General features: G+C 47.7%; 1 protein-coding gene across 1 annotated transcript; it reads left to right on the top strand.

The window, feature by feature from the left end:
- Positions 1–25297, top strand: CDS2 (CDP-diacylglycerol synthase 2). The gene is made up of 14 exons (XM_059831381.1): positions 1–63; positions 12634–12776; positions 13770–13866; positions 14249–14346; positions 15084–15223; positions 15646–15704; positions 16472–16554; positions 17412–17499; positions 17835–17903; positions 18564–18716; positions 19023–19142; positions 19765–19868; positions 20558–20658; positions 22410–25297. The coding sequence occupies exons 1-14, from the start codon at positions 1–3 to the stop codon at positions 22751–22753; spliced, it is 1662 nt and encodes a 553-aa protein (XP_059687364.1). The 3' UTR covers positions 22754–25297.

Raw genomic sequence — 25297 nt, 5'->3', positions numbered from 1 at the left:
ATGAGCGAGCTGCGGCAGCGGCTCGGCCGGGAGCCCGGCGGGGCGCGGGAGCCCGAGGAGAAGGTGGGGTGCGGGCCGGGGAGCGGTGGGGGGAGGCCGGGGAGCGGGGCGGCGGCGCGGCGCGGGGATCGGCGCGGGGGGCGCGGGGCCGGCGGCGGGCGCGGCCTGCAGATCGCGGGGGGACCCTCCGCCTCCTCTCGCCGCTGCTGCGACCCCCGTCCTGCCCCGCACCCTGCGCCTCTGCCGGTGCTCTTGCAGCGCCTCGGGGGCCCGTCGCTTGGGTTATTTACCCCCCCGACAGCCCCAAAACCGGCCCCGAACGAGCGAAGCCCGGCCCCGGGGGGATTTTCTGCCGGCGGCTGGAGAACCGGCCCCGGATCCCGCCTTCTGGGAGCGCGGAGATCTGGGCGTAAACTGCTTTTATGGGGTCTCTGAAGTGGGGGTTACAAAACCCCGCAGGTTCCCGTAGGGGAGACTTTGATACCTCCTCAGCCATCCCTAAGTGAGTCCCCTTCCCCGCGGTGGGATGCGTGGTCTCCATCGATACCTTAATGAGGTTTAACGGTTGCGTTTCTCCGAAGAGGAGCCGTGAAAAGAAAACCCGATTCTGTTTTCCTGTAACGTCTCTTCTCTTCCAAACCCAAGCCCAGTTGGATGCTCCGAGCTTGGCAGTCGCTCCGTGAGTCATGTCGTCGCCCTTGTCATCTTTACTCCTGCCTCTCCCCAAAGAGGAAAGGAACAAGAGGAATAAGCGGTCAAGAAAAACTTTGTAAATAATATTTGCAGGGTCACGGAGAGCAAAAACTGGAGGGAAAAGCAGTTCTTCACTGCGTTGCTGTTTAATGTGCATATCTTGGGAGCGACTCCGTACTCGTCCATTTGCCCTTAGTAGCAGCATATTGATGTTTCCTCTGCTAATGCGTGAAGTACGCAATTCAGAGAAGCGTGAAATCATCAGGCAAAATACCTTTTGCCATTTAAACGTCACATTTCATGCTGTTTTGAATGCCAGTCTGACATCTGCTAGGAATTGTACAGTCAGGTTTGAGGAAGCTTTATTGTTCTGATGTGATTAGAGAGGGATCTGGGACAGAAAGCGCTGACAGCGTTCAGAATGGGTTGCCTTGATGTAGATCTGAAGTTTCTGCCTTTTTCGTAGCTTACATGAAGCTGTCTAACATCCAGATTTACTGACCTCTATAAGATGGCTCCTATTTTGTTGTTGTGGTGCATAGGGCAAAGCTGTTATCCTCTAGATAAGTACGTTTGTCTCAGTTGGAATTTACTTTGCAGCAGAAAATCTTCAGGGACTTTTATATTCCAGAACTTTTGTGGGAGTTGGAAGACGTCCCTCAGCAGCCTGGAAGGACTAGTACTGCTTAACCGGTACGCAAACAAACTCCCTCGGCCACGCTGCGATCTTGCTTTAGCTACTTGTGATGCCTTCCTAAAGAAGGTCAGAGGGCCGCTATTTTGAGTGCAATCTTGTTATCTCCAGGCAAGTATGCTTTTTACATATAATGAGCCTTCTGAAGGGCTCCTCTAATATTATCTTTGAATTGATGACTTGAAGCGTCCTTACTAGAGAGAGGGAACATTTATGTCGTACTGCCCATCCTACAGCAGCTCAAATGAGTTGCAAGAGAGGAAAAAAAAAAGAAAAGAAAAAAAGAAAAAAAAAAAAGAAAACGAAAAGATGTTTCCAAGCAGTGAAGAACAGCTCCTCTGAGGTGCTGAAGGCGACGTCTCTTAACAGTAGAAAGTAGGTATGGCAGGCAGAGAGTCTCCCAAAACTGTTAAAATCAAGCCTGGTAGGAGGTTACCTGGTAACAGTAATCCTGCCGTTAGTAAAACCCTACAGCGTCGTGCTTTCCGTGGCAGTAGACCTCAGTGGCAGATTTTTCTTTCCTCCCCTGAGATCAAGCCGTTGTGTTTTTAGTGCTCGGGAAATGCCTGGCGGAGCCTGGGAATAACAGCAGTATAAAGCCACCGCGGCAAAATTGCTCGTGCGCGTCCTATTTATCGGTGGTCTTGGCCTGCCCAGCGCGTTGCCTGTAGGTGTATTGCTGTCGAGAGGGGAGATTCACGTTTCTGCTTTGTTATTCAGTTTGCCTTGCCAAGAAAAATAATTTAGCACTGCATACTGTATTCTACAGAAACCCTTGTGTCTTCTGAAAAGAGCTCTCGGCATATTAAAAGAAATGAGTTAAAATGAGATGTAAACATCAAGGCTGCTTTTAAGATTAGACCCGGAAAATTGTGTTTTGTACATGTTCCCACTTTGCTGTTTTGATAATGGAAAGAGAGAGGTTGGTTTCACTTTCTGGTCCTCTAACCCTTGCACAGTGTCGCAGCTTTGATGTCTTCCTCCCCGCTGGCACAGGGCAATGCTTATGGCTGAAACTGTGCTGCTTCAGTTGAGACCGTTGTGCCAGAACATTTTAAAATCGATTTTTGTTAAAACTGTTGTGCAACACGCAATCTTCGTCTCAAAGGGAACAAGGCAACATGTGTTTGCTCTGATCAGTGAACTCCCTCTGAACTCTCCAGTGAAAAAACAGAGAAACTTGCCCTGATGTTATTTGTGCTTGGTACCCATTTTCTTAGCCCAAAGGACTTAGATGCTGCTAACTGTTGCTGTTAGTGGATGCATGGATATCTGAGATTAGATGATTGAAATGAGTTCTCATTTCTCGTTACCTTACAGATCCCATTCTCCCTTGGTCTTTGTAGACTCGTTCCTTTACTTTGTAGACTCATTATCTAAAACCAGAGGTCAATGCCTTCTCTCCTGTGTTGTGTGCATCCCATTAAACCACATTTTCAGCTTCCAAAGAGGAAAAGTGCAAAAGAAAATTGTTTCACGATGCATGCAGAGCTCCTGAATGCTTCTGCTGGTTTAACGGGATTTTAAGATCGTTTCTCAGTAGCGGCTTGTACTTCGTGTGGCTCGACAGTGAGGACAGAGGGTTTTTTCCTTTCCCGTCCTTCTTTTGCTAGGACCTTGCACTAGTTGCCTGAAATCCAGGGGGAGTCTCGGAGATCCCATGGCCTAGTCCCATGGAAGGGGAGGAGGGCAGGTCTATTTAGAGGCTTATCTGGGCTGTGGATCACACCCCTACATCACTTGTGGCTTTGTTTACCGACCCCTTTGTCACTGGCAATCAGTGTCTTGCTGGAAAATGCTGTCCCTTTTAAGAGAGGTGGCATCTGCAGGAGCAAATGGAAGCGTTCCTTGCAGCCACTGTGCTGGCAGGCGTTTTTGTGCAATGGCCCATGCAGGTGAATTTTTCCACCGTGCAGCGTTTGGCACCTCGTTGCACCCACAGCAGCTGGGGATGCTCATTTCTTACGGGAAAAGGGGTGACGGTGATTGCAGGAGCATTGCTTCGCTGATACGAGGCCTTGAAGAGCAGGCGTGCAGTGTGCAAGGGTGAAAGGTTTCTGTACTTACGAAGAGTTCGATGATGAGGACTCATTCTTTCCAGTCTGGTTTTGCAGTGGACTGACCATGCGACTTTTTATCTGGCTAGATCCGTACCATGTGGTACAAAACGTGAAAGACTCTGGCTTCGAAGCCTCATGATTTCTTGTGCTTCCAGGCATTTTGTAAGACTCCCCTAGTGATCTAAAGCGCTTTGAAGATGCTGAGCTAAGTAAATGCCGGGTGTTTGAACACTGGTGCTGAGTGGTAACAGTCCCTTAGGTCTGCTTGGGTGGGTGAAGGGTAGATGTGAGCGGCTGCCTGGTGCGTGCTGGAAAGGGTGCAGCGGCTCCGGTTTTGGTGTTCGGCTTGGGAGAGGGTGCAGGACATAGAGAAATAACAGTGCAGGCGCTATGAAGGTTTGGGCAATTTCAATCCTGTTACTTCCCTGGTCACAGGAGAGCTCCTAGTAGTTGGGAGTTTGGGATAACAAGATGAGGTTCTTGTATGACCAAAACCAATAAACCACCACAGTGATGCCTCTCTTCATCTTCATCCATAATTAAGAGCGGCGGAAGTACAAGTCTGCTTTCAGACCCACCCCAAAGGCTTTTTTTGTTTCATAGCTCTTAACATTATTTTAGGCTTGATACCAAGCATCAGTTTGCTCGGCTTCTGCTGAAGCATGAGCCTCATTTATTCCTGAGAGATGGTAGCAATCTCAGGTCCGATGTGAGAATACATTTCAGCCTTCCTTGCTGTTTGATGCTCAGCTTTATGTGTGCCTGCCAACAGGAGTGCATTGTTACCTGTTAGTGTTATTTGTGGCAATGAGAAATTGGACCGATTGCATTTCTAATGGAGCTCATTATAACCGGCTGTCACATTTATTACCTTCGCCAGCTTCTGGCCTGCCCTGGGGCCGATGAAAGGCTGCTCATCATTTCCTTTGGATGGTGTTTGGCTTGACCCCTACTCCTTTTTGCAAAACGCGCAGGCTCTCCTTTGAACGGCCCGCTTCCTTGCTCATTTGTGGCAATGCCAGAGAAGTTTGATCCCAGGAAGATTTTGTCATTTTAAGGGTTAGATGACTCCACCTTGGGCTGTGAGGAGGTCCTTTCCTTCCCAGAGTGCACGGAGCTGCATGTAGCACTCATGCATGATAGAGCAAGCACGGAGACGCTCAATGCTCACGTTAAACCCCCGCCAAATGCACATTGCTTTTCTCTTACTCAGCCCTTTAGATAGTTCAGAGCTGGCTTCTGTTTCCTATCCTTATTTAATGACTAGATGATTTATTTCTGTCTGATCTGGAGGGCTATATTCCCTAAGCCTGTGTCTCTCTTGGCAGTATCTGAAAAGTCGCCGTTACCTCCAGGCAGATGGCTGACCTGCTTTCTGAAGTGTTCCCGCTGGGTCTTGGTGGATCTGGGAGCTTCTTACTGAGTTCCCTCTTGCCGCTCCAGCGGTCTGTCCTCGCTCCCCACCGCGTCTTGTTATTGTGTACAGTAAGGTCGGTATAGCGCAGGGTGATGGAGGGAGGCCACGGCACATCCACGGTTCCCGACGGATATTCGTGCTGTCTTTAACCCCCCCGTTGCAGGTCAAGGTCAGGGCTCTTGCTCAGCACTCCAACGAGCTGTTTTGTACGTGAACGGTATCTCTGCTTGCACGTCTGAAGCCGTGTGCTTGCAGTGATATGCTGGGGGCAATTCTTGCGAATGGAGGGATGTTTGGAGCCGAGAAGAGGGAAGTGGTGATGAGATGTTTGCGTTTCTCTTCCCAACGGGGAGAAAACGGAGGACTGATTTCACTGTCTGTCAACCGCATACCACACATTAGGTGTCAAGAAAACCATTTTATCCTCCTGCCTGCTTTTAGTGAGCAGTGATGTGCACCAGAGGTAGACTAGCCTTGGAGATAAAACCCTTAGGAAACCAACTTATGTGAAGATGCAGTGTTCCCAAGCAAATCCATATTTCCTTTCTGAAAGAAAAGAATACTGCCACTTTTCTTTGTGTTGGCCAGGACACATCTGCAGGAATTTGGGATAGCAAATTATTACTGTGCCTGTCAATAGCTCTATTGTTTTCCCCCAAAATGTGGTCTGTGTTAGCATGTGTCCCTCCTGGTGATCTGCTTCACTTGAGTTTTCTCTGATTTATGTTTTCCAGGATGATAAAGGACCGTGACAATTCATAGATTTCTCTTTAGAACAAGTCGTGTGATAGTCTGTAGTTTTATGATGATAGCTGTGACTTCAGAAAACTACTGATTTGGGTTCCTCAGGATTACATCTAAACATCCTCAGCCAAGTCCTGCATGGCTCCTTTCCTTGATAAGTTCAAATAAAGCCAATGGGATTGACTGGTAGAGAAATATGAACAAGATTGTGGTACCACCTTATAGTCAGCCAATTAAATAGACCAGTAAGATTTTTCTTCCGATTAGGTTTTGGAAAAACATGTGTAACTGTGGAGGAATTGAGGGTCAGAAGCCATTGGCCTTGGCATGATGCAACCTCTCATTTCGGAGGACAAAAATAGACTTTTCCTGCACTAACCTTCCAACGCGAATAGTGTACCCATCGCTGCAGAGCTGTTTGTTCTCCCTCTTGTTTCTCACAGCTCTTCCAAATAACAACAGATCGAAATGTCTGTGCAGAATCGCGCAGACGCAGCTCCAAGCTGGGGCAGCCTCTTTGCGACACCGATTCCAAGAGGCGCTTAGGAGCTTTGCTTTCTTGTTTCTGTATGTGTTTCTCTGACTCTGCAGGGACAGCAAAGTCTGTCGGTTCGGTAAATGCCACGATAGCAGAGGGATGCCAGTTAGATCCAGGAGAACCCAGCACTGAAGCCTATCTCCAAAACATCTCCATCACGTGTTTCAGAGGGGGAGGCAGGTTCCTTTCTCAGCGTAGGAAATTCTGGGGGAATGCCAGAACCAGCAACCTATTTTTGTGCTCTTTTGTGTACAATAGCTTCTCAAAAGGACTTGGAGCCTGATGCATTTACCTTCTTGATTTCCTGGAATAAACAGACCCCGGAGTGGGTGCTGTGTTGGGGGCCAGGCAGAGGATTAGCTTGTGCCGAGTGAGTCACAGGAATATGCGACTCGCATGAATCATATTTGCTGACACTGAGATCAGGCTCTTGTATCACACTGTTGTGCTGCTAAATGCGAACTGTGCATACCTCCGATCACATCCCACTGGCGAGCTGAGCTTGCTTGTGTTCAAAACAAAGCGGGCGGCTTCGGGAACATGAGGTGGCCATGAGAGTTTTCCTAGTTATTTCAGCCACTATGCAAACATTCCTGTTTTTTGTGATGTTATCAGCTAATGGTCTCCATTTTTAGGCATGCCCTAATTTCTGTGCATGCGTTCAACTGGAATATGTTTTTCTGGGATGGGGAAGGGACCCCCATATCAACATAAATGAAACCTGAGCTTTGTTGATTTTTTTGAGACAACAAATCAAGCAGTCACCACTAGATGCCAGCTTGGTGGGACATCTTGATGGAGGGACATGAGAAACTTGAACTTAATTGCCCTGCAGATAACTTCACAGCCCAAGAAGTTCAAGCACTTTCCACTAGACCAGTACCCGGACATGAGCTACTTTCTGCCCACTTGCAAAAAGCCAGTGCTTTTTGGGGACCATAGTACAGATCAAGCCTGGATGCTTGTTTGCTTCTTCCTTCTAGTGTTAATGGTCTCCAAACTTCTCTCTCTTGTTTCACCCTTCTGAGCTTGTAAACCTCTAGAAGAGAATATCCAATAATTAGGGAGGATTTTTTGCCTTGATGTCACCTTGAGGACGGAGGTCTTGGTGGATCTGCCGAGGTGGGTTTCGCTGCGGCACGGCAGCCGTTGGAGATGGGCAGGTGCCGTGTAGGTAAAGCGGCGAAGAAGGGGAGAGGGGAACGGAGCAGACCATTTTTCCGGACGTAGGCAGTAAAACCACTTTTGGAAAACATTGAGATTTTCATAACTGAGGCTGCTGGGTTTGTATCCATTAGACTAATTATATTGGCCTTGATCCTGCAAATGTGCTTAGAGGTGAGAATAGTAGAGGCTTTAGTACAGTTGGTCCCTGTTGTTCTAACTGTCCATTTTATTGCCTGAAAAAGCGACTATATTTTTCTCTTTAGCAGTATATTAGCATTTTCCGTCACTGCTTTTTGTTAAAATCTGGCAGAAAGTCTAAATAAAACAGCACCTTGCTTCAAGAAAGGTGCACAAATAATGGGATTTCTTGAACTAATTTAGTCTGCCAGCATTGAGTACTGAACTGTATCTCTGTATTGGGCAGAAAATTTTTGGCAGGGAGATAGCTGACTTGTTTCCATGACAACTGAGATCATGTCATGGATACTTGGGCAAAAAACCCGAGCGCTCACAGCTTCTGCTGCGAGAAAGCCATTTAAAATGTGAGCACAGATTTCTTACCGTGTGCTTGCAGGAGTTAAGTTGTTTAAAGAAAGCTAAGACAACTCATTTCTCCCTGTGTCTTTCTTTAAGGTGATAAAATATTTTTTCACAAGTGTTGCTTAGATCTACTGATTTCACAGATATAACAAGCAAGCAGGTATCTGGCTTTTTTCCACTGTCTGCTCTGGTTCACCAGTTAGGAGAAACAGCCCTCGAAGAGATTGGTGGGTTTTACTCCTTCTCATCACGACTTGGGTAGAAATGAATGAGTTAGGATAAAATGTACGTTGCTGTCTTGATTTTATCCCTGCATTACTTATTCCCTTGATTCTTTGAGAAGCCTTCAATATTGACATGATAAATTGAAGAAGGAACGCTGGGCTTGCCTACGGTGCTGGACAGATTTGCACAAAAAAGAGCCCTTCGATTTAATAACTCCATGTTGGCAACAAAAGCCAGTAAAAGCTACTGCATCTGATTGTGTTTTAATAGTCTTAATGCTCACCCTGTAAAAGAAACAGAAAAATAAAGCCAGATTCCAAGGTAACTGGAGGGAAGGTTTGCTTTGCTCTTACTAATGGGTTTTAATTGTTTCCCGGCTCTGCGTCATACACGCAGATTTCTAATGTTCTGGCACACATTTGCGCAGAGTGCTTTGCCCTTCTTCTGCCTGGGAGGAGAGAGGCAGAGGGAATATTGACGACTGAACTACCAGGAAAAAATGGTGAGGGAGAGGTGTAGTAAGAGAATATGGAATAAATACAGCTGGAGACAGCTATGTCCCAGCGCAGGACCACCAGTGGGAAGTGGTGGGATTGCTGAAAGGTAACGCGGCTGCCTTTTCATTTATCTGGGTGGCATCTGGTTCAGTGAGGCCCTGGTGCAAGATTGAAGCTTTTAGGTACCAGCGTCGTGGTGTGTTAGTTGCTGCCTCAAAGTCATAGTTGGTTCAGGCGTGATCAGATGGATGTGAGGATCAGCCTGTGGCTAAATAGCTTCCATTTTAGGAAGAACCTAAGCAACAACCAAAAAAAGGCAGAAAAAAGGTCCATGGAAGGGTAAAGGAGAGAGTATGGTCCAGTGGCTGCGAAAGGAGACAAGTCATGATTGCTGGGTCAACTTGCTGCAAGTCTGAGTCTCTCCAGGCTTTTGTTTCAAGGGCAGAAATAGGAGAAACAGCACAGAAGAGGCATCAGAAACCTGGTGTTTCATAGGGGAGCAGCAGAATTGGTGACAGAATACCATGTATTAGACCCAGCTTCCCTGAAACGCTGTTTGTACTGGCATTGTGGGACGCTCTGTTCGCAGTCTGTGGCTTAAGACAGCCCAAACCTGTCCCTTGCAGTCACAAGCTCTTTGCAGAAGAACTGACTCTGTAATGAGCTTAATTTTTCACCGGCGGTAGGCCTGGGCGAGCGGCACTCACTGTCGTCTGTGCCGTTTGCCCTCTTTGCTTGCTGCTGCAAGCTGCTTTGCGGAGAGCGTTGCTCTCTGATGATTATCCTTCGGGGACGGGGGTCTGTCTGGCTCGGCTGGAGGACGAGCGAGATAGCGGTGGAGACGTGCGGGAGGGTGGTACCAGGGCAATGCCACAGCTGGATTAAGTAGCCCAGACCAGGGTGAATCACGCTCAGGCTTAAACAAGTTATTTAGCACCCCGCTCAGCTGCTTAAACTGGTGATTTGTAGGCTGATGGCTGCAATTTGCATAAAAGGTATAAAAATAGTGTCAATTACTGAGTCCCCTCCATAGCCTATATCTGGCACAATGTCCTATATAATCTCAACACTCCGTTTCAGAGAGAGATCTAAGTAGGGAGAAGAGCCGATTCCCAACGCTGCTCAGTTGTTTTCAAAACGAAAATGTTAAAATGTATGTTAGCCCTCACTTTGGCGATTTCTTCCATCAGGGAAAATGTTTCCTTCCACCTCCCATCAGGCTTAAATTGAGCAAGCAAGACATGTGGCAGGAAGGAGTCCTACATTTAGTGTTGAACCCTAACAACATCTCTTTATCTTGACAAACTTCTTGATTGCCTTCTTTGTACTCTCTGGAAATAACATGGCAATGTTTGTTGGAGCTGTGGGTATTGCATGTCCATTGCACAACCTCTCCTATTCCCACTGCTGAGGATGAAGTGGGGAACAGCAGGATGCGTGCGCCGTTGGACTGATCCAGTGAGGCTTTGCTCCTGCTCTTGGAGACCAAAACGCTTTGCAGCACGAGGTTTACTTTGGCATTGCACTGAAATCGGTGGATCAGGTAACTGGCGATGTGATTTACATCATTTTAGCTGCAACGTCGGTGTCAGGGCAAGAAATCATCGGCGGGGGGTATGGCAGAGATGGGGACTGCCCGTTCCAGCAGCTGTTAGATTAGCTCGGTTGCAACATCAAATTTGTCTGTCTCTTGAGCGATGCACTTGCTTTCATCCTTCATGTTCTTGGCCAGGAGCGGAAGGGAGGAAGGCATCAGTGCTCTTTCCCTTTCTTTTGGTCTCGAGCGCTTTGCGAAACTTCTGATCCTCTGGGCTACAGGCAAGGAATAATTTGCCTGCTTTGCACTTAGCCCTGCAACGTTGGTGCTCTGGGGAATAAAAAAATGCAGGGATGCTGGCTTGGATCTGCTTCGTTTCAATGCTTAGGCCTTTTATTGCATGGCTGGCAAGCCTGGGACTTGCATGAGATGATGGATACTTGGATTGCATTCGAAATCTTGCTTAAGGTTTTTGTGTTTAGCCTATACCGATGATGGTGGTTGCCCTAAGTACTGAAGCGCTTTCTTGCCCATTTGATTTGAATCAGTCACATTAATTTTTCTTTTTTAGAAATGTGCAACAAGAGAAGGAAAGCTTTCTTTTCCTAAACGTAATCTAGAAGGCCAGAAGGAGAAACTGAGTTTGGTCAGGCTGGAGCTGAAGCTTTTCTCTGTTATTTAGATGGCTCACAGGGGAATTCTGCGGAGAATCCTTTTCTTGGAGGAAGCGTAGAGAAAGCATTGCTATGGGAAACAAGACTGTAGCTAAATACAGCGCACCGATTTCCCAAAACCTGCTCAAGAACAGGGTCCCTGACCTGTGCTGTGCTATAGGAATGCCAAACTCACGGTCTTCAGGGAGTTTTATCCTTTCCAGTCTTTTTGCCTGCTGCCATTTGCAGCTGCCTTATTGATTTGATCTTTTGTGTGTTCCCAGCTAAATGGCACTAAATCTCTCTGAAGTCCGAGGGACGAGTGGATTTTACAGGTCAGTTAAAAAACAGCTGAAGAAAAAGCCAAGTTGCGTTTCTTTACCAGTTCTCCAAACCCAGGTGAGCGCTGGCAGAGGTGTTTGGTTTTGCTTTCCTCCTTCCCAGTCGAAGGGAATGGAAAGAAGCATGCACGGAGCAAGGCGAGGAAGAGGCGACACTGGGTGCGACTGGTGCGATGGCCGGTGCTTCGCTCGTCCCCGGAAGACCTCTCCAACAACACTCTCATATTTTTTGCTGCCTCCACCTGACGGTATCTAGCTGTCCTTGACTGTTTTAAGAACCTGGCCTGCAGCCATTGATACGTCACAGCTTGGGGAGTAATTATCTTTTCCTGCCTTAAATAAGGGAGCTACTCAAGTCTTACTGCTCCAGTGAACTACAAATGCCCCTCGATTTGGTTACGCCAAACCGGTCCCAGCGGATGCTTGTTTTGGTGGGTGCCCCCCCTCTCTGAGCACGGGGCAGAGCTGCTTGGGAGCCCAAAGGGATGAAGTCGCTTTGTTTGCAGAGCTCCCAGCGTTTGTCAGCCTGGCACCCTCCTTGCTTTTCCTGCAAACACGCTCTCTTTTCCGGGAGTTTTAAAATAGCCCATGGTCTGAGGCCAAATGCATGGTCTCTGCCTTGTCTGATGCATGATCGCTCCCCAGGGAGCGGTGTTTTCCTTCCTTGTTTCAAGGATCGAGGAGCAGGATGAAGCCATGCCGCTGAAATGAGAGGCAAAACATGGAAGTTTGGATTCATTCTCTATTCAGGAGCTGGATCGGAGGAAAAACTGCCACTGGGGAGAGGGCATGGGAGTGCCTGGGAGCCAGGAGGTCGTTTGTAATCCCTTTTCCAGCACCGGCCTGTTGCAGAGCCTTCAGTAACCTCCTGCCTCGCCTGTATTTATTTACCCCCTAAACACAGGACTTTGCTCTGAGCTAAGTGCTGGAGCTGTACAAGGGGCGGGGAAAGCACGTGTATTTCTTTCCAGTACATCAGGTTTCTTCTGTGGCCTGAGAGGATGGTTGGGCCTGAGCGATAAGCCGTGCTCTTCCTCTTCAGCTATTTGAGGATGAGCATGGTGTTATTTTTAGTGCCCGCAAGTAAAGTCAGCAGTTGAGAAGTCTGTCTGGAAGCCTTGAGCCTGTCTGCTTGGAGGCCTTTCTTTCTGTCTAATTTGGGCAGTGTTGCATACTTGGAGATGTGCCTGTGGATCTGGAGACCTTGTAAAAATTCCTGCTAACAAGCCTGTGTCCCTTAAGCACTTGCTGCACTTGGAGATACTTAAGTGTTCAGAAGAAACAGATCCTTTTCTGTGGCTGCTGCTGAGACTGATGGAGAGTGAAACCCATCAAGTGTGTCATCTAAAACACTTGATGTTGTTTCTCATGGGTATAACCCCATGTAATACCCAGAATATTTTCTTCTCTTTCTCTCATGCAGAAGCAGAGTGGTGGTAGGTGTTACACCAGTGGGCTGGTCTGAGGCTCTTCAAAGAGTGCCAGCACTGTGTCTAGTAAAGCTCTTTGTCTCTCTTTAACTTGCAGGAGTCCGAGTCTGAGAACAAGCTGGATGGAGAGACAGCATCAGACAGCGAAAGCAAATCCGAATTTGGAGGATCGCCCCCGGTGCCGACATCTGATGACACTCCAGAGGTCCTGAACAGAGCTCTCTCCAACCTGTCCTCAAGGTAGCACCCGCTGAGCATGGTTCCCCTCTGCTGCCAGGGCCCGTGCGTCTTCACTGCAGCTTTCCTAGCCCCAGCAGTGGCTGCTGGAAGCTGAATAAGCAGCTCTCGGAAGCGCTGCACTCTCCCTCCCTGGCCTGCAAGCAGGAAGGTGCCCCCGAGGCCACAGGAAACAAGACAGCAGTGTTGCTAGTGGGGAGAGCAGAGTGCAGCGCTCAGGGTTCCCGTGCGTGGGAGAGGACCGGTGGCAGAGGAGTGCTGCGGGAGGGCCGCCTCGCTGCACGCTTGGTCTTGGCAGGTGAAAAGAGGCCTGGGTGGGGCAGAAGGCAGTTGTGTTTAGCTTTGACAGCACTCTCAGCAAAGACTTCAACTGTGGTGATTTTTAACCACTAGTGTGACCTACTTCTGCAGGAATGCGTGAGAAAAGCATGCTGAGAAGGATGAGATTTAAGAGCAAACTGGGAATGTTCTCTACAGCCTGCTTTGGGGAAGAAGCATCTTATCATGGGAGAAAGTGTTTCTCCTGGGTGTGCTGTGAGGATGGGAGAGGCTCAAGGCAGGATCTGTTGGAGAGTAGCAAGGGTACAACATGCCAGGGCCCATGTCTCTGCTTGAAAAGGAGTGTAGAGACAGGTAATGGTCCCCATTTTATTGGAACTTATCATGCACCTTGACCAAGTTGTGGGAAACCTGTAGCTGAACAGGAACAGACACTCTCCTGTCCCGTTTTAGTGCCCTTGGAGATGCTCTGCAGCTGGCTAATGCTTTCTGCGTTCAGTGAGGTTCATAGCAGGGAAGACTGAGCTGAGCTGTAGCCTTGCATCTGCTGTAACCAGGCCTTCATCAGTGGATCGAGATCTCTCTGCAGCAGTGAAAGGGAACTTGGGGTTTCCAGGGCTCGGTTTCCTTCCTGTGATGTGCAGAGACCAGAAGTGCTGTCCTGCTTCCTTGCTTTGTTTTGACTTTCTCTAACTTCTTTCCTTCTCTATGGCCTAGATGGAAGAATTGGTGGGTAAGAGGCATCCTCACGCTGGCAATGATCACCTTCTTCTTCATCATCATCTACTTGGGACCCATGGTCTTAATGACAATAGTAAGTGCTCCAGAGAGGTGCCCTGATGTTCACAGCGGCAGGGGGAAGGTTGCTGGGACCATTGCTGGGGTGGGCAGCTCAGGGCCTCATATTTTAGAGGTCCTTATTCAGCTTGCTGGATTTCTCTCTCCATGGAGGAAACCGGGAAGGAATCTGTGACTGCCTGCCCTGATGGTCACCATTTGGCTGCAACTGAAACTGATACAAGGGGATCTTAGAAACCTCCTGCAGAGGAAAGGGGAGGGAAAACCAACATAGACTGCGAAGACTGAGAGCGACTGCTGAAGTATCTTTTGCTCTGCCCATGCATGTTTTTTATCTCCTTGAGGAAAGAGATGTTTAACCAACATGGATTACAGCTTCCGGATGTCTTTTTGTGCAGGTGATGTGTGTCCAGATCAAATGTTTCCACGAGATTATCACTATTGGCTATAACGTGTACCACTCATATGACCTGCCCTGGTTCAGGACGCTCAGCTGGTGAGTAAGGGGGCTGCTCCCCTCCGCAGGCTTGTGTGCAGCAGTAACGCTTCAGCTCATTGCAGACAGGCAGCAAGGGGATCATCTGGCTACCTCCAAACCAGAGACCATGGGATTGCTGTGTGTGACCAGTGTCAGGTGTTTGCAGCTCTTGTAAAGGAAAAGGCCCCGCAAATCTTGATAGATCATTATCTTGAAAGAGCCCGTATTGATAAAGTGTGTCCTGTTGTTAATGAAGCGCAGAGATTTGAATCTCGTGATCTGTGCAAGGGACAGCATTGACAGGCGTCACTGCTTAAGAGATGGACATGGTTGCTTGGGTGGGATTGGAGTTTTTAGGTGGTTGTGAAACAGGGCTGAACATTGGGACATAAGGGCTGGGGAGAGGGCAGGAGCAGTGCTTTCAGAAGGCGCAGAGCAGGTGCTTTTAGGATGCACAAGCTCGCAGAGGCCTGTTGAGGAGTGCCACCTAAAGGCGGAAAGTCTTTGTACATCAGAAGGCCAAAACCAAACCCCACAGGTGTGATCCATCGCAAAGTGGAGCTGAGTGATGCAGCCGCTAGTTTAAATGCAGGTGACATTTCTAAACTGGGGGAAATAAAGTTCTGGCTGTCACTTGGAGATAGCCCGTTTGCAGTGTACCAGAGCAATGTAGAGACCTTAGGGATCAGTCACTTTTTGTGTTTCTCCAGAAGCCTTTTAGGGTTCCTGCTAACGAACGTCTGCATCCTTCACAGGTACTTCCTGCTCTGCGTAAACTACTTTTTCTACGGCGAGACTGTGACGGATTATTTCTTCACCCTGGTTCAGAGAGAGGAGCCCCTGAGAATTCTCAGCAAATACCACCGCTTCATTTCTTTCGCCCTATACTTAACAGGTAGAGACCACGTTTTCTGTTGGTTAATCTTGTCTGGGCTGGAAGGAAGAAGTCTCCTTGAACTACTCTTGTCCTGAGTATTGTGTCCAATGCAGTATCCATAGCAAATTATCTCTGCTCTTCAAGTGATGCTGTAACTTGGCTGCATGGTGAGAGCAGTGGTAGCAAATCTCTTACATGAGGCTCTGTAGAAGAAAACTCCGTAATCTGTATGGGACAGCCAGGCCTGATTGTTCATCTGTCCCAAGTGTTACTTGTAGGCAATGGTATTTTGTGATTTCCAAAGTAGTGTGTTTTCCCACCCTGCATTGCTGTTTTACTCAAGCAAAATCCTAAGGAGCTGTGCAATATCATGGTAAAAAAGTATTTCTTACTGCTGAAGATACATTCCCACCATGTACTTTTCTTCTGTCTCTCATCAGGTTTCTGCATGTTTGTCTTGAGTCTCGTGAAGAAACACTATCGCCTCCAATTCTACATGGTAAGGTTAAACGCAGGGCCTGGCTGCCCCCCTGTTGGAGGCAGAAGAAGGAATAATGTAGGCTGCTTGAAAATGTTGTGTAGAGGACTACGTGTCAGTAGATGCTTCTGTGCCGGTTGTGCATTGTAATGCCGCCTGGAAGAAAAGTTACTGTGAGCGGATTGTATTTTTAGGAAGCTGGCTCTGACTGAATTTCCCTGCAAACATGTATTCTCTTCTCTCTGCATTTGTTGATGCTATTAAGAAAGTTTCTGCAAGCTGAGAGGACTGCACAAGGCTACTTGACTCTTGTACTGAGGGTAGATCGTAACCAGGGTTAATTGGCTTTTTCCCATTTTCCCAAACATCAGTAAGGCATTGCTCGTGTTTGACTGTTGATGCAGCTAGTTTTGCTTTCCAGTATATTCAGCACAGAGGGATACGGCTTGGATACGTATCAGTCTTCTCCTCTTCTTACATAGTCAGAAGGCTGAGTGAGATGTATGGGATAGGGGTGGGCTAAAGAGCATTTGGTCTGGCAGAAGTCTTCCCAATGAGGGTCACCTCTGGGCTTGAGCTGAAGAACGTGCCCATAAATTACTACGGGTGACTGTTCCCTGCTCTTCGTGACTCTTGGTGTTTGTCGTGGTGAAGGTGCATGCTAGAAATGCACATGTGCATGAGCCATTCTCTCTCTGAGAGGTAGCTAACAGCATCTGATTTCTGCCAGCGATGCGTATGGGCACTGTCTCTAGGCAGGCTGGACTGCATGCTGTCTTCTCTTCCAGTTTGGATGGACCCATGTGACGTTGCTAATTGTTGTTACCCAGTCGCACCTCATCATTCACAACCTGTTTGAAGGAATGATATGGTGAGTTGCTGTGCGTTCTGAGTTGCTTTGATTTCTGCAGCCTGAAATGAGTGACCGTGCTTTGAGTTAAAACTGTTCTTTTAAAAAGACAGATGGCCAAGGAGAAGGTGCATCCTGTGAGGGACCAACCTGTTCAGAATAGAAGAGCAAAAGATTGAGTGATATCTTAGCGACTTAGGACTTGCTTTGTGCTACTTGAGCAGTATGGAGAGTTGTTGTAAAGAAGCAGCTGAAAATTGCTGCAGACCCCGCTGCAGGGAGGTGTCAGGCCTGTGTAGATGCTTTCTCTTTATACCCACATCTAGCAAATGGATGGGAAAGTGCTGCTAGGCACTTGATTTGGGGCAGTGCTGTCAGCATCATGTTAAAAGCAGCACTGTGAAAGGAAGGAGATTGCAACCTGCCGCCTTACTCCTGCTGCTGTGCAGAGGGGAAGCCCCTTTGGTGGTCTTCCCAAAACCAGGGGGGCCAGGAACTAATTTTGGCCGCTTTAAGATTGCATGTTCATCTGCGCGTCACAACCAGCCCAGAATGCTTTGGGAGCCGCGGGCGTACAGCTAAAATGCAGCCTCTCCGGGGGGAAAGGAGGCGACTGTCTAACAGCATGTCACGTGGGGCGAAAGAAAATGTGCGTAAAACAGGCCATTCTGGGTACCTGCTTTTTAGTCCAGGGCACTAGAGTAACCCCTCAGGTTTCCCTAGGAGCTTCAAGTGGTTGCTCCTTGCATTGCATTGGAGGGGGAGATGTTGATGTGATGGCACTGCAAAGCATCTTATGAAGCAACTGCTTATTTAGTTAAGTCTTGGAGTTGTCTGATCTTGGCACTTTCCAATGATTTGATTCTACTCCCATCTAGGTTCATTGTCCCAATTTCCTGTGTGATCTGCAATGACATCATGGCGTACATGTTCGGGTTCTTCTTCGGCCGCACACCGCTCATCAAGGTTTGTAACACTTTGGTGGACAAAACACGCATTTTGGCTTCTTTGGGTCTTAGTCCTGTGTTCCCTCATCTCCACTTTTGTGGCTTGTTGTGCGTCTGAAGCAAGCCTCCAAATTAAACTTGGTGTGCATCCCAGTCTTTGAGGCTGTAAAGTTAAATGAACCGTTTCAGACCAAAATGTTAGTGTCAGCTTCTGACCAAACTCTTATTTGTTGCTTGTTGGCACCAATTTGTATTTGCCTCAGCAATTCGTAAGTGAGGAAGAGCTGCACAGGTGTGTGGAGGTGTGCAGAGATGTGCAATTTGTAATTACCCCCTTCTCCGTCTCTCTGGCAGCTCTCCCCAAAGAAGACCTGGGAGGGTTTTATTGGAGGATTTTTTGCCACCGTTTTGTTTGGATTGCTGGTAAGTAGCAATCATGGTGCTTATTTCATTGGTCTTTTCCCTTCGTAGAGTGACAGTGCTTTGTCTAAAAAATGCAGGCAAGCTTTAAGCTCTCCCAGCTCTTGTCAAAGACTTCACATTTTCCTTACTGGCTTTGAACTGGTCCATGGCTGTGCTTTCTGCTGTGTGCAGGTACTGCGGATGGAGCAGGGTACTGGAGGAAGTTTTTAGTCCCTGTTGGACCCTGTGACATGTTCATTACAATAATTATCCTTGAAATTTTCTCTCTGCTGCTGTTGGATGAATGCTGTGCATCATTTCAAGGGCTGTGTGGGGAATTCGGCGCTCTTGGAATATTCTTATCTGGTTTTATCATGATCTCTGTGTCTGCTTGTTTCTATCCTCTCAGCCAAGTGGGGCAGCCTGTCTCAGCCTGCTTGTACAGGGCTCTGATCACTGCTTGCTGAACAGATGCACTCACTAAACGGAAATGCTTACTCTGCCTTTAGCCAATTACTGCTTCTCAGGAGAGTAATCTTCTTAACGAAGCTGGGAGTGTGGCTCCCTCCTCGCCGTGTCTCCTTGAGTGGCCTTTTCCCTTGAGATCGGCTCTGCCGCATTGCTCAGGAAATTATTAATCCTGTTTTCTCTTTTCACGTCTCTTTTTCTCTCTCCTTGAAGCTGTCCTACGTGATGTCTGGGTACCGGTGCTTCACCTGTCCGGTAGAGTTCAACAACGACACCAACAGCTTCACAGTGGACTGTGAGCCGTCCGAGCTGTTCCAGCTACAGGAGTACAACATCCCCTTGGTGCTGCAGTCCGTGGTGGGCTGGGTAGGACTCTCTCTGTTTATTGGATCTTACTTATTCGGTAGGAACACCAAGAGAAGAGATCAGGGCTTTATTTTGATCGTCTTCGAAGGAATGTGACAGGGCATGATGGTCCATCCAGAAAAAGGGGGAATTTAGTGGTGCTCCATGTTGGTTGAGGGCCCAAAGGAGGTGTCCCAAATCTGGTGGGACATTAACCTCCTTGAAAACCAACTGGTCTAAAGCCTGGAGAGCACAGAAAGAGGGGCAAGCAGTGGACAGTGCTATTCTTGTTGAAAATCCTTCTCTGACGTGTTTTTCTTTCTGCAGAAGACGGTCCGGATGTACCCCTTCCAAATCCACAGCATCGCACTGTCTACTTTCGCCTCCCTCATTGGGCCGTTCGGAGGCTTCTTTGCTAGTGGATTTAAGAGGGCCTTCAAAATCAAGGTGAGGATGGTCAGGGTAATTTACATTTTGGAAAGGAAAGACTAAATGGTTGCTACCACTCCAAACAGTCCCGTGCTCCAAGGAGTGGCAGGCTGTGAGCTTTGGGAAGGGAGAGAAGGTTTCTTCAGTCACAGATAAAATGCTGGAGCAGGATCTAGTTTTTTAGACTGAATGGGGAGAAACCTTAAAACTTCCAACTGTGATATTCTAAACCCTGCTTTGGTGCAGAACTTGAGGTAGAGGAAGAAAGACCCAGTCAGGAAATTTTGCAATCTGAGGCTTCCCTTGATGTCTTGCAGGCTGCTTTTACGTATAAAGAGTTCGTGTTCGGTTAAGATGCCTTGAAAGGCAAGACAGCGTTGCAGGAGAGAAACATTAGCCTTCTTTGACCTTTGAGTGACAGGTCTGAGTTAAGCCTTGATGCCCCTCAGGCACCGGTAGTCTTCATAAAGAAGAAACTTCTAAAACCAGCGAGAGATTCAACAAAATGTCTTCTTAGTCTGTTTTTACCTTCTGGGAAGAATTAGAGCAAGGGTATGAGCGTCATGCGTAGAGGTACCTAAGCAAGGACAGGTAATGGACATTTCACACTGCTAAATACAATCCCTTCTGCTGTGCACAGGACTTTGCCAACACAATCCCAGGGCACGGAGGTATCATGGACCGCTTTGACTGTCAGTACCTGATGGCTACCTTTGTTAACGTGTACATCGCAAGCTTTATCAGGTATTTATTGCTTTGCAGTAAAGTTCGAGGGCCCTGTCAAACTCAAGTGACGTACAGGCTTGTAATAAGAGACAGTTGTTATCGCCGTTAGATTAACATCTAAAAATACAAGACAAAGACAGAGAGGAAATGGAGGCGTGAAGAAGGGAAGCATCTTTTAGCAGGGTCATGCAGAGCTGGAAACACAGTGCCCATTTCCCAAAGTCTGTTATCCCAGCCCCTCTGAAACTCCTCCATGTCCCTTCTGCATCCCTGTGAATCTTGAGCAGGGTTTCCAGAGTCAAACGAGCAGAAAGGTCTAATTTTGTAGCATTAACAAGTATTCTGTAGCCAAGCATAGAAGAAAGCCTGTAGGTGCATAAAAGATGTACTGAAGGAGTTGAAGAGCTGTCTTTATGTGGCTGCTTTGATTTTTGAGGGGGAGCATCTGCTGAGAAGGGAAGATGCACAACCCTCTTGAAACAGATTGGGTTTGGGTGGGGTTTTTTCATTTACAGTTCAGCATCCTGTGCCTTTTGAATCGATTTGCACATCTCAAATGGAGTTAAGCTCCCTGGGTAGAACTGGTGAAGGAATGGGCAACATGACTGTTACTTTAAGCCTACTATTTTGATGAACTTGCACTTGGGTTCCCAGATCATTGAGATTTAGCAACGTGACTCATTGATAATTATGCTTTTGTGTTTCAGAGGTCCTAACCCGAGCAAACTGATCCAGCAGTTCTTAACCTTGCGGCCAGACCAGCAGCTCCACATCTTCAACACGTTAAAAGCACACCTTGTTGACAAGGGTATGTTAGGGAGTTTGGAGGACGCATAGATAGCCAGGCGATTGGAACGGGACTGAAAACGAACAAGCCTCTTCGAGGAAATTCCTGGCTTGCCTGATTTAAGACAATAACAAGGCCTCATTTCACTGTAACTTTTCTTCCTTTCTTGGTAAATGTTTGCATTTGTGGGTTTTTTTAATAATATATTTATATAGCTTTGGTTCAAATGAGCAAATCTTGGATTTGTAGCTGAAAAGGAGTTAAGGCTTGGAAGGACTGTTGGGTGAAGTAGGAGGGTATGACTGTCCTCATGGTCTGTTCTTAACCTTCGATGCATGTGGGCAGAGCTGAACTTTTCCTGTGAGCGTGTTTTTGCAGGGAATACGCAAAGCGTTGTCCATACAACCGCCTCTGCGCCTGGGAGCCGGCAGGGAAGGGGAAGCCGTGCAGCTCCCGTGGCCATTGTGCCAGGCTGCGTTCACGATGGCAGCTCTGGGGACCATCATTTTCTCCGGTGGTAACTGTGAATGCAATATTAATTTTCCCAGAAAGCCACGTTTACGCCTGCGTGCAGCCTCCTTGCAGACTGCACGGTGAGCACAAGGCTCTGTTAATTGGAAGAGGATCTTGTATCCAGTCATGTTTCCTCTGCCCAGCCAGGCATGTGCATCTATTTTCACTTGCTGGTTTTTGCAGTGCCTCTCACATTCCCCCCTTATGGCTGATATTTTGGCAAATAAGATTTTTATAACTGATTAAACCAGAAATAGACTGGGGACAAGGAGTCAAGAAACTGGTGGTTGCTTGTGGGAATGTGGGAGGTTCAAATTGCTTCAAAACGGAATCAAGTAAATAGGTTTGAAAGAACATTGAAGTTTCATTGAATAATTCCTGCCAAGTAAGAACAACCCTTTAAATAACTTGGTTCATTTTCCCCCCATCAAATAACCTTTAAGAAACACCGAACCACACGTTTTCATTTCTCGGTGGTTGGAAACCCCGCACTGGGATATTTTAACTAATTTGGAGGGCAGGTTCCAACTTGGTTTTTTTTCTGAAGTTTGCTGGCTGGGGCTCCAGCACCCCGCTGGTGCTGTCAGCTGGGTATTTTGTTTTTCTTTCAGGGATCATGTCTATCACTTGTTTGTTACTTGAGTTCTAGATGTCGTGCTGCTGAGTTTATCACGGTCTGTGTTGCATTTCAGTCTGGATTCATTTACCTGCAGGCTTCTGTCCTGCTTCGCTTACTAAATCTTGTCATAAGTAGTTTGTACTTAAGAGTTGCAAGTTTTATCTAAGTACTTTCCTTTGTTTTGTCATACTTTTTTATTATTTAAAAATGAGAGCCCTAAAGATTGTAAAACTTTCTTTTTGTGATCACATAGTGAAAATACCCCTGGTTTACACCTTATGCCATGTTCCCAAACAACAAGGTGACTCTGATTTTACTTCTTTCCATAGTTTGTGCATGGGAGAGAGAAACTTTACCTTATTTTAACCTGGGGAACGAGTGACGGGGAAAGATAATACAGAAGTACACTGCTGTTTTCATAGAGTTGCTGACATAAACCTTATACACAGACACCCCCCATATGGAGTCATGTACACGCTGCAAGCTAGCTAAGCATCAACGGAAAATAAAACACCTGAAAATACTTCGTAGTTCATACTCCATATTCTGATTCTGCCATTGCTTTCGTTTACCCCGAGTGAGCGAGCGAGCGTGTGTAAGTACATTAACAGATGCCAACCTCTCTCTTACATTACTGTAGGACTCCTTCTGTGTGGCAAGCTCTGCTTCATCTCCCTAAACAGGAACCGCCGGGCAGAAGTCCGTGCCCGTTGTACTGCAGATACAGGTATTTGCTCGAAAGCGCAGATTGCAGAGAAGGGTCTGTTTCCACAAAGTATTTTCAGCATGGTGCTGGCAAAGTTGCTGGTTTCTGGCAGGAGGCAGGACTGCTACGACGGAGCCAGTTCAGGATTGCATTTGGATAATGCCAGTGGTGTACGCAGCGGCTTTTCTGGACTAGTTGTGGAGACTGTTCCCTTCCAGCTTGAATTAGGCAGGGATTTATTTTCTGTTGACTTAGAGGATATTGCTCCAAGCCCCTAATTTGAAAATTGGAGGGGGGGATTAAGGTGCTTCCATCTTGCTTTGCCCAGGGAGAATATTTGGTCTGCGTTTCATGACAATTTGGCTGAGTTTAGCTAGGCAAAGGGAGGGCACCTGCACGGAGTACCCGGGCTGGCAGTAGGTGTAGAAGCGACAGGGTTTTGTGTAGCCCCTGAAAAGTAGTTTGCCCTGTGGAATCAGACAAGCTGGTGCTTTTCCGGATTCTCCCTGCCTATTGCCAACATCTGCCAAAATCCCCTGTAGTGCACTGTTGGGCCGTCAGAAGAAGCTATAGTGTTGATAAATATTACAGAAGTGTACTGCTCTTTACATTCAGAATTTTTTCATATGGGTCTTCAGTCTCCTGCTCATCTTGCTTTAAACCTTTTGTACCTCTTCAGTTGTAATTAGTGGGGCAAAAATCGAACGCAAAGCTTTTCTGCATGCTTTTGATTTGAGGTAGCATTTGGGCCTTTCTGAAGGGTGCAGTGCTGGACGTGGACACTGGAGGGCAAAGCAGTTGCATTTAGTGGCTTCCTGGGGCTGGGAGAGAAGCGATAATGCGTGTGGGTGGCTTTCCTGATGAGCTCGCAGCTTTATTCGTGCTTCTTTCCCAGCGGTGTGGTTAAAGCGTGGACTTCCAAGCCTGTTTTGGTCCTGAAGTGTAAAGCTACGTGGAAAGAATTTAGCATCCTGCACTGGAGTTTAGTAAATGGAATGGGGACAGTGCATCCGTTTGAGAAATGGAGGAGGAAGGGAGGGAGGTGGGGGTTGTTAAGATTATTTGCAAGCTGTGCCGCTGATCTTGCTGAGAAATCCTGGTGAGCACCGTAGCATGTCCTCTGTCGGGCTGAGAGCTGTGGCTGGCAAACCCACTTCTACGCCGCTGGTATGAATATATGTGCTAGTACTACTCAGCTCTTAGCAACAGCGGGCTGTCTGGGGGAGCGTTTGATGGGTTTTCCCCATCAGCCCAGCCTGTGAGTGGCTTTAGTTTGCCATAGATATTTCAAGTTAGACTTAGAAAGTTAGAGGAAATGGAAAGTTGACATTACCAGCTCTGGTTGTCCCTAAAGGAGTTGGCTGTGATGCCGAGGGATGTGTAGCAAGACACGTTGCACCTCTTTTCATTGCATTAAGCCTTACAGGACCTTGGTCATGCTGCAGCTCTCACAAGGTTTTAGGTTTGGAGGGAGGCTGACGTAGCTAGTGCTGCTGGAGAGGCCAAACTGATACCGGCATGTCTAGGTAGGGCGATGCGGGGATGCTCACGTGAAGTTTCTCCAGCTGCAGGGCTCGAGCTCAGCATTGCACAATAGCTTTTGGTCGCAGTGGGCTCCACGACCGGAGATGTTCCTCCTGCTTGTGCCCAGCAAGAGGGAAATCACTGTGAGAGCAGACCAGCAAGGGGAGAGGTACTGTATCAGCCGGCGTGTCTGCTTGGGTCGGAAGGAAGAGAAAAGTAGGATTTGGCCAATGTGAAGCTTAACGAGGGTATGACTGCTGCCAGGCAGGGGATGGGCTGGTGTGGAAACCACCTCTTCACGAGCGGTCACTGCTTTTCCAGTTGGAGCAGAGGGACATGAACGTATTTAGTGAGCAAAGGGATGGTGTGTGGCTAGAAAGCTGCTTTTGCATAGCGTGAGAAGTTGGCTGTCCTGGTGAGGTGACTCTAAACGTTCGTGGCGTTTGTTTGCTGGTGGGTGATTTAGCGATATGGGTCGGACACTGGTTTGATCCACAGTCGTGAGCAGGCACGGCTAGGCTAGGTCTGTGTAGATGAGCACTTGGCATGCTCTGATAGGAATTGGCTTCTCCAAGCCTGGTTGTAGCCCAAATTAGTTTGCAGATTGAATGCACGGCCAGTCCGTGGCCTGCAGTGCTCAGCAAAACATCAAAACCTAGTTTCTGCGTACGGTGTCATGTCCTGTGCCGATCAGCATGTATTATTTAGATATTCTTCAGGGTGATGGGCTCAGAAGTCTGCTGACACTGATGTGAAGGGGCAGCGTTGCCTGGGGTTTATGGTACCTTATGCGGCTCATGAAGCTGAAAATCCCGCAGCATCAGGTAACGCTTGGCACCAGGTTGTGAAATGCCGGTATCTTCTATTCCAAGGTATGTCTCCAAGGTATGTCTCCTGTTTCCGATGTGTGCAGCGAGTTCCCCCGAGCATGGTTGCGGTGGGATCCTGACATCTCTTCCTTCCCCCGCCTCCTCTGACTGGCTTTGTACAGTACAAGGAGGGCAAAACTGTGTGGAAAGCAGCCCTACGGCCCATCCAGACCCTCCTGGGGACAGGCGTTTGTCACAAAAAGCATTGCGTGAAAGCTCCCGTGGTTCCTGCCCTCTGTAACCAGCCCCGGAGTTGCATTTTGTACTACTGTAATCTTTGTGTGCTCCTGTTCTCCAGACCTGATGTGTTTCCTCCATCTGCTTCTTTCTCTGTGCATTGTTCTTTTGATTAATGTTTTAGCTACACATGTAGAGTTGCCTTTCTTTGACCGAATGTCTGAATGTGATATATTGTATATTTTAAAGTAT

The sequence above is a fragment of the Gavia stellata genome, chromosome 31, assembly GCF_030936135.1.
Source record: "Gavia stellata isolate bGavSte3 chromosome 31, bGavSte3.hap2, whole genome shotgun sequence".
Taxonomy (NCBI): domain Eukaryota; kingdom Metazoa; phylum Chordata; class Aves; order Gaviiformes; family Gaviidae; genus Gavia; species Gavia stellata.
The sequence above is the reverse complement of the archived record's forward strand: the minus strand, read 5'-3'. Positions and strand labels throughout refer to the sequence as shown.

Bases quoted from the DNA above. Each gene is read 5' to 3' on its own strand.
- CDS2 (XM_059831381.1), top strand. From the start codon at position 1: ATGAGCGAGCTGCGGCAGCGGCTCGGCCGGGAGCCCGGCGGGGCGCGG. The intron at 15,705-16,471 runs GTAAGGTTAAAC...CTTCTCTTCCAG, and splicing joins ATCGCCTCCAATTCTACATG to TTTGGATGGACCCATGTGAC. The intron at 20,659-22,409 runs GTATGTTAGGGA...ACATTACTGTAG, and splicing joins AGCACACCTTGTTGACAAGG to GACTCCTTCTGTGTGGCAAG.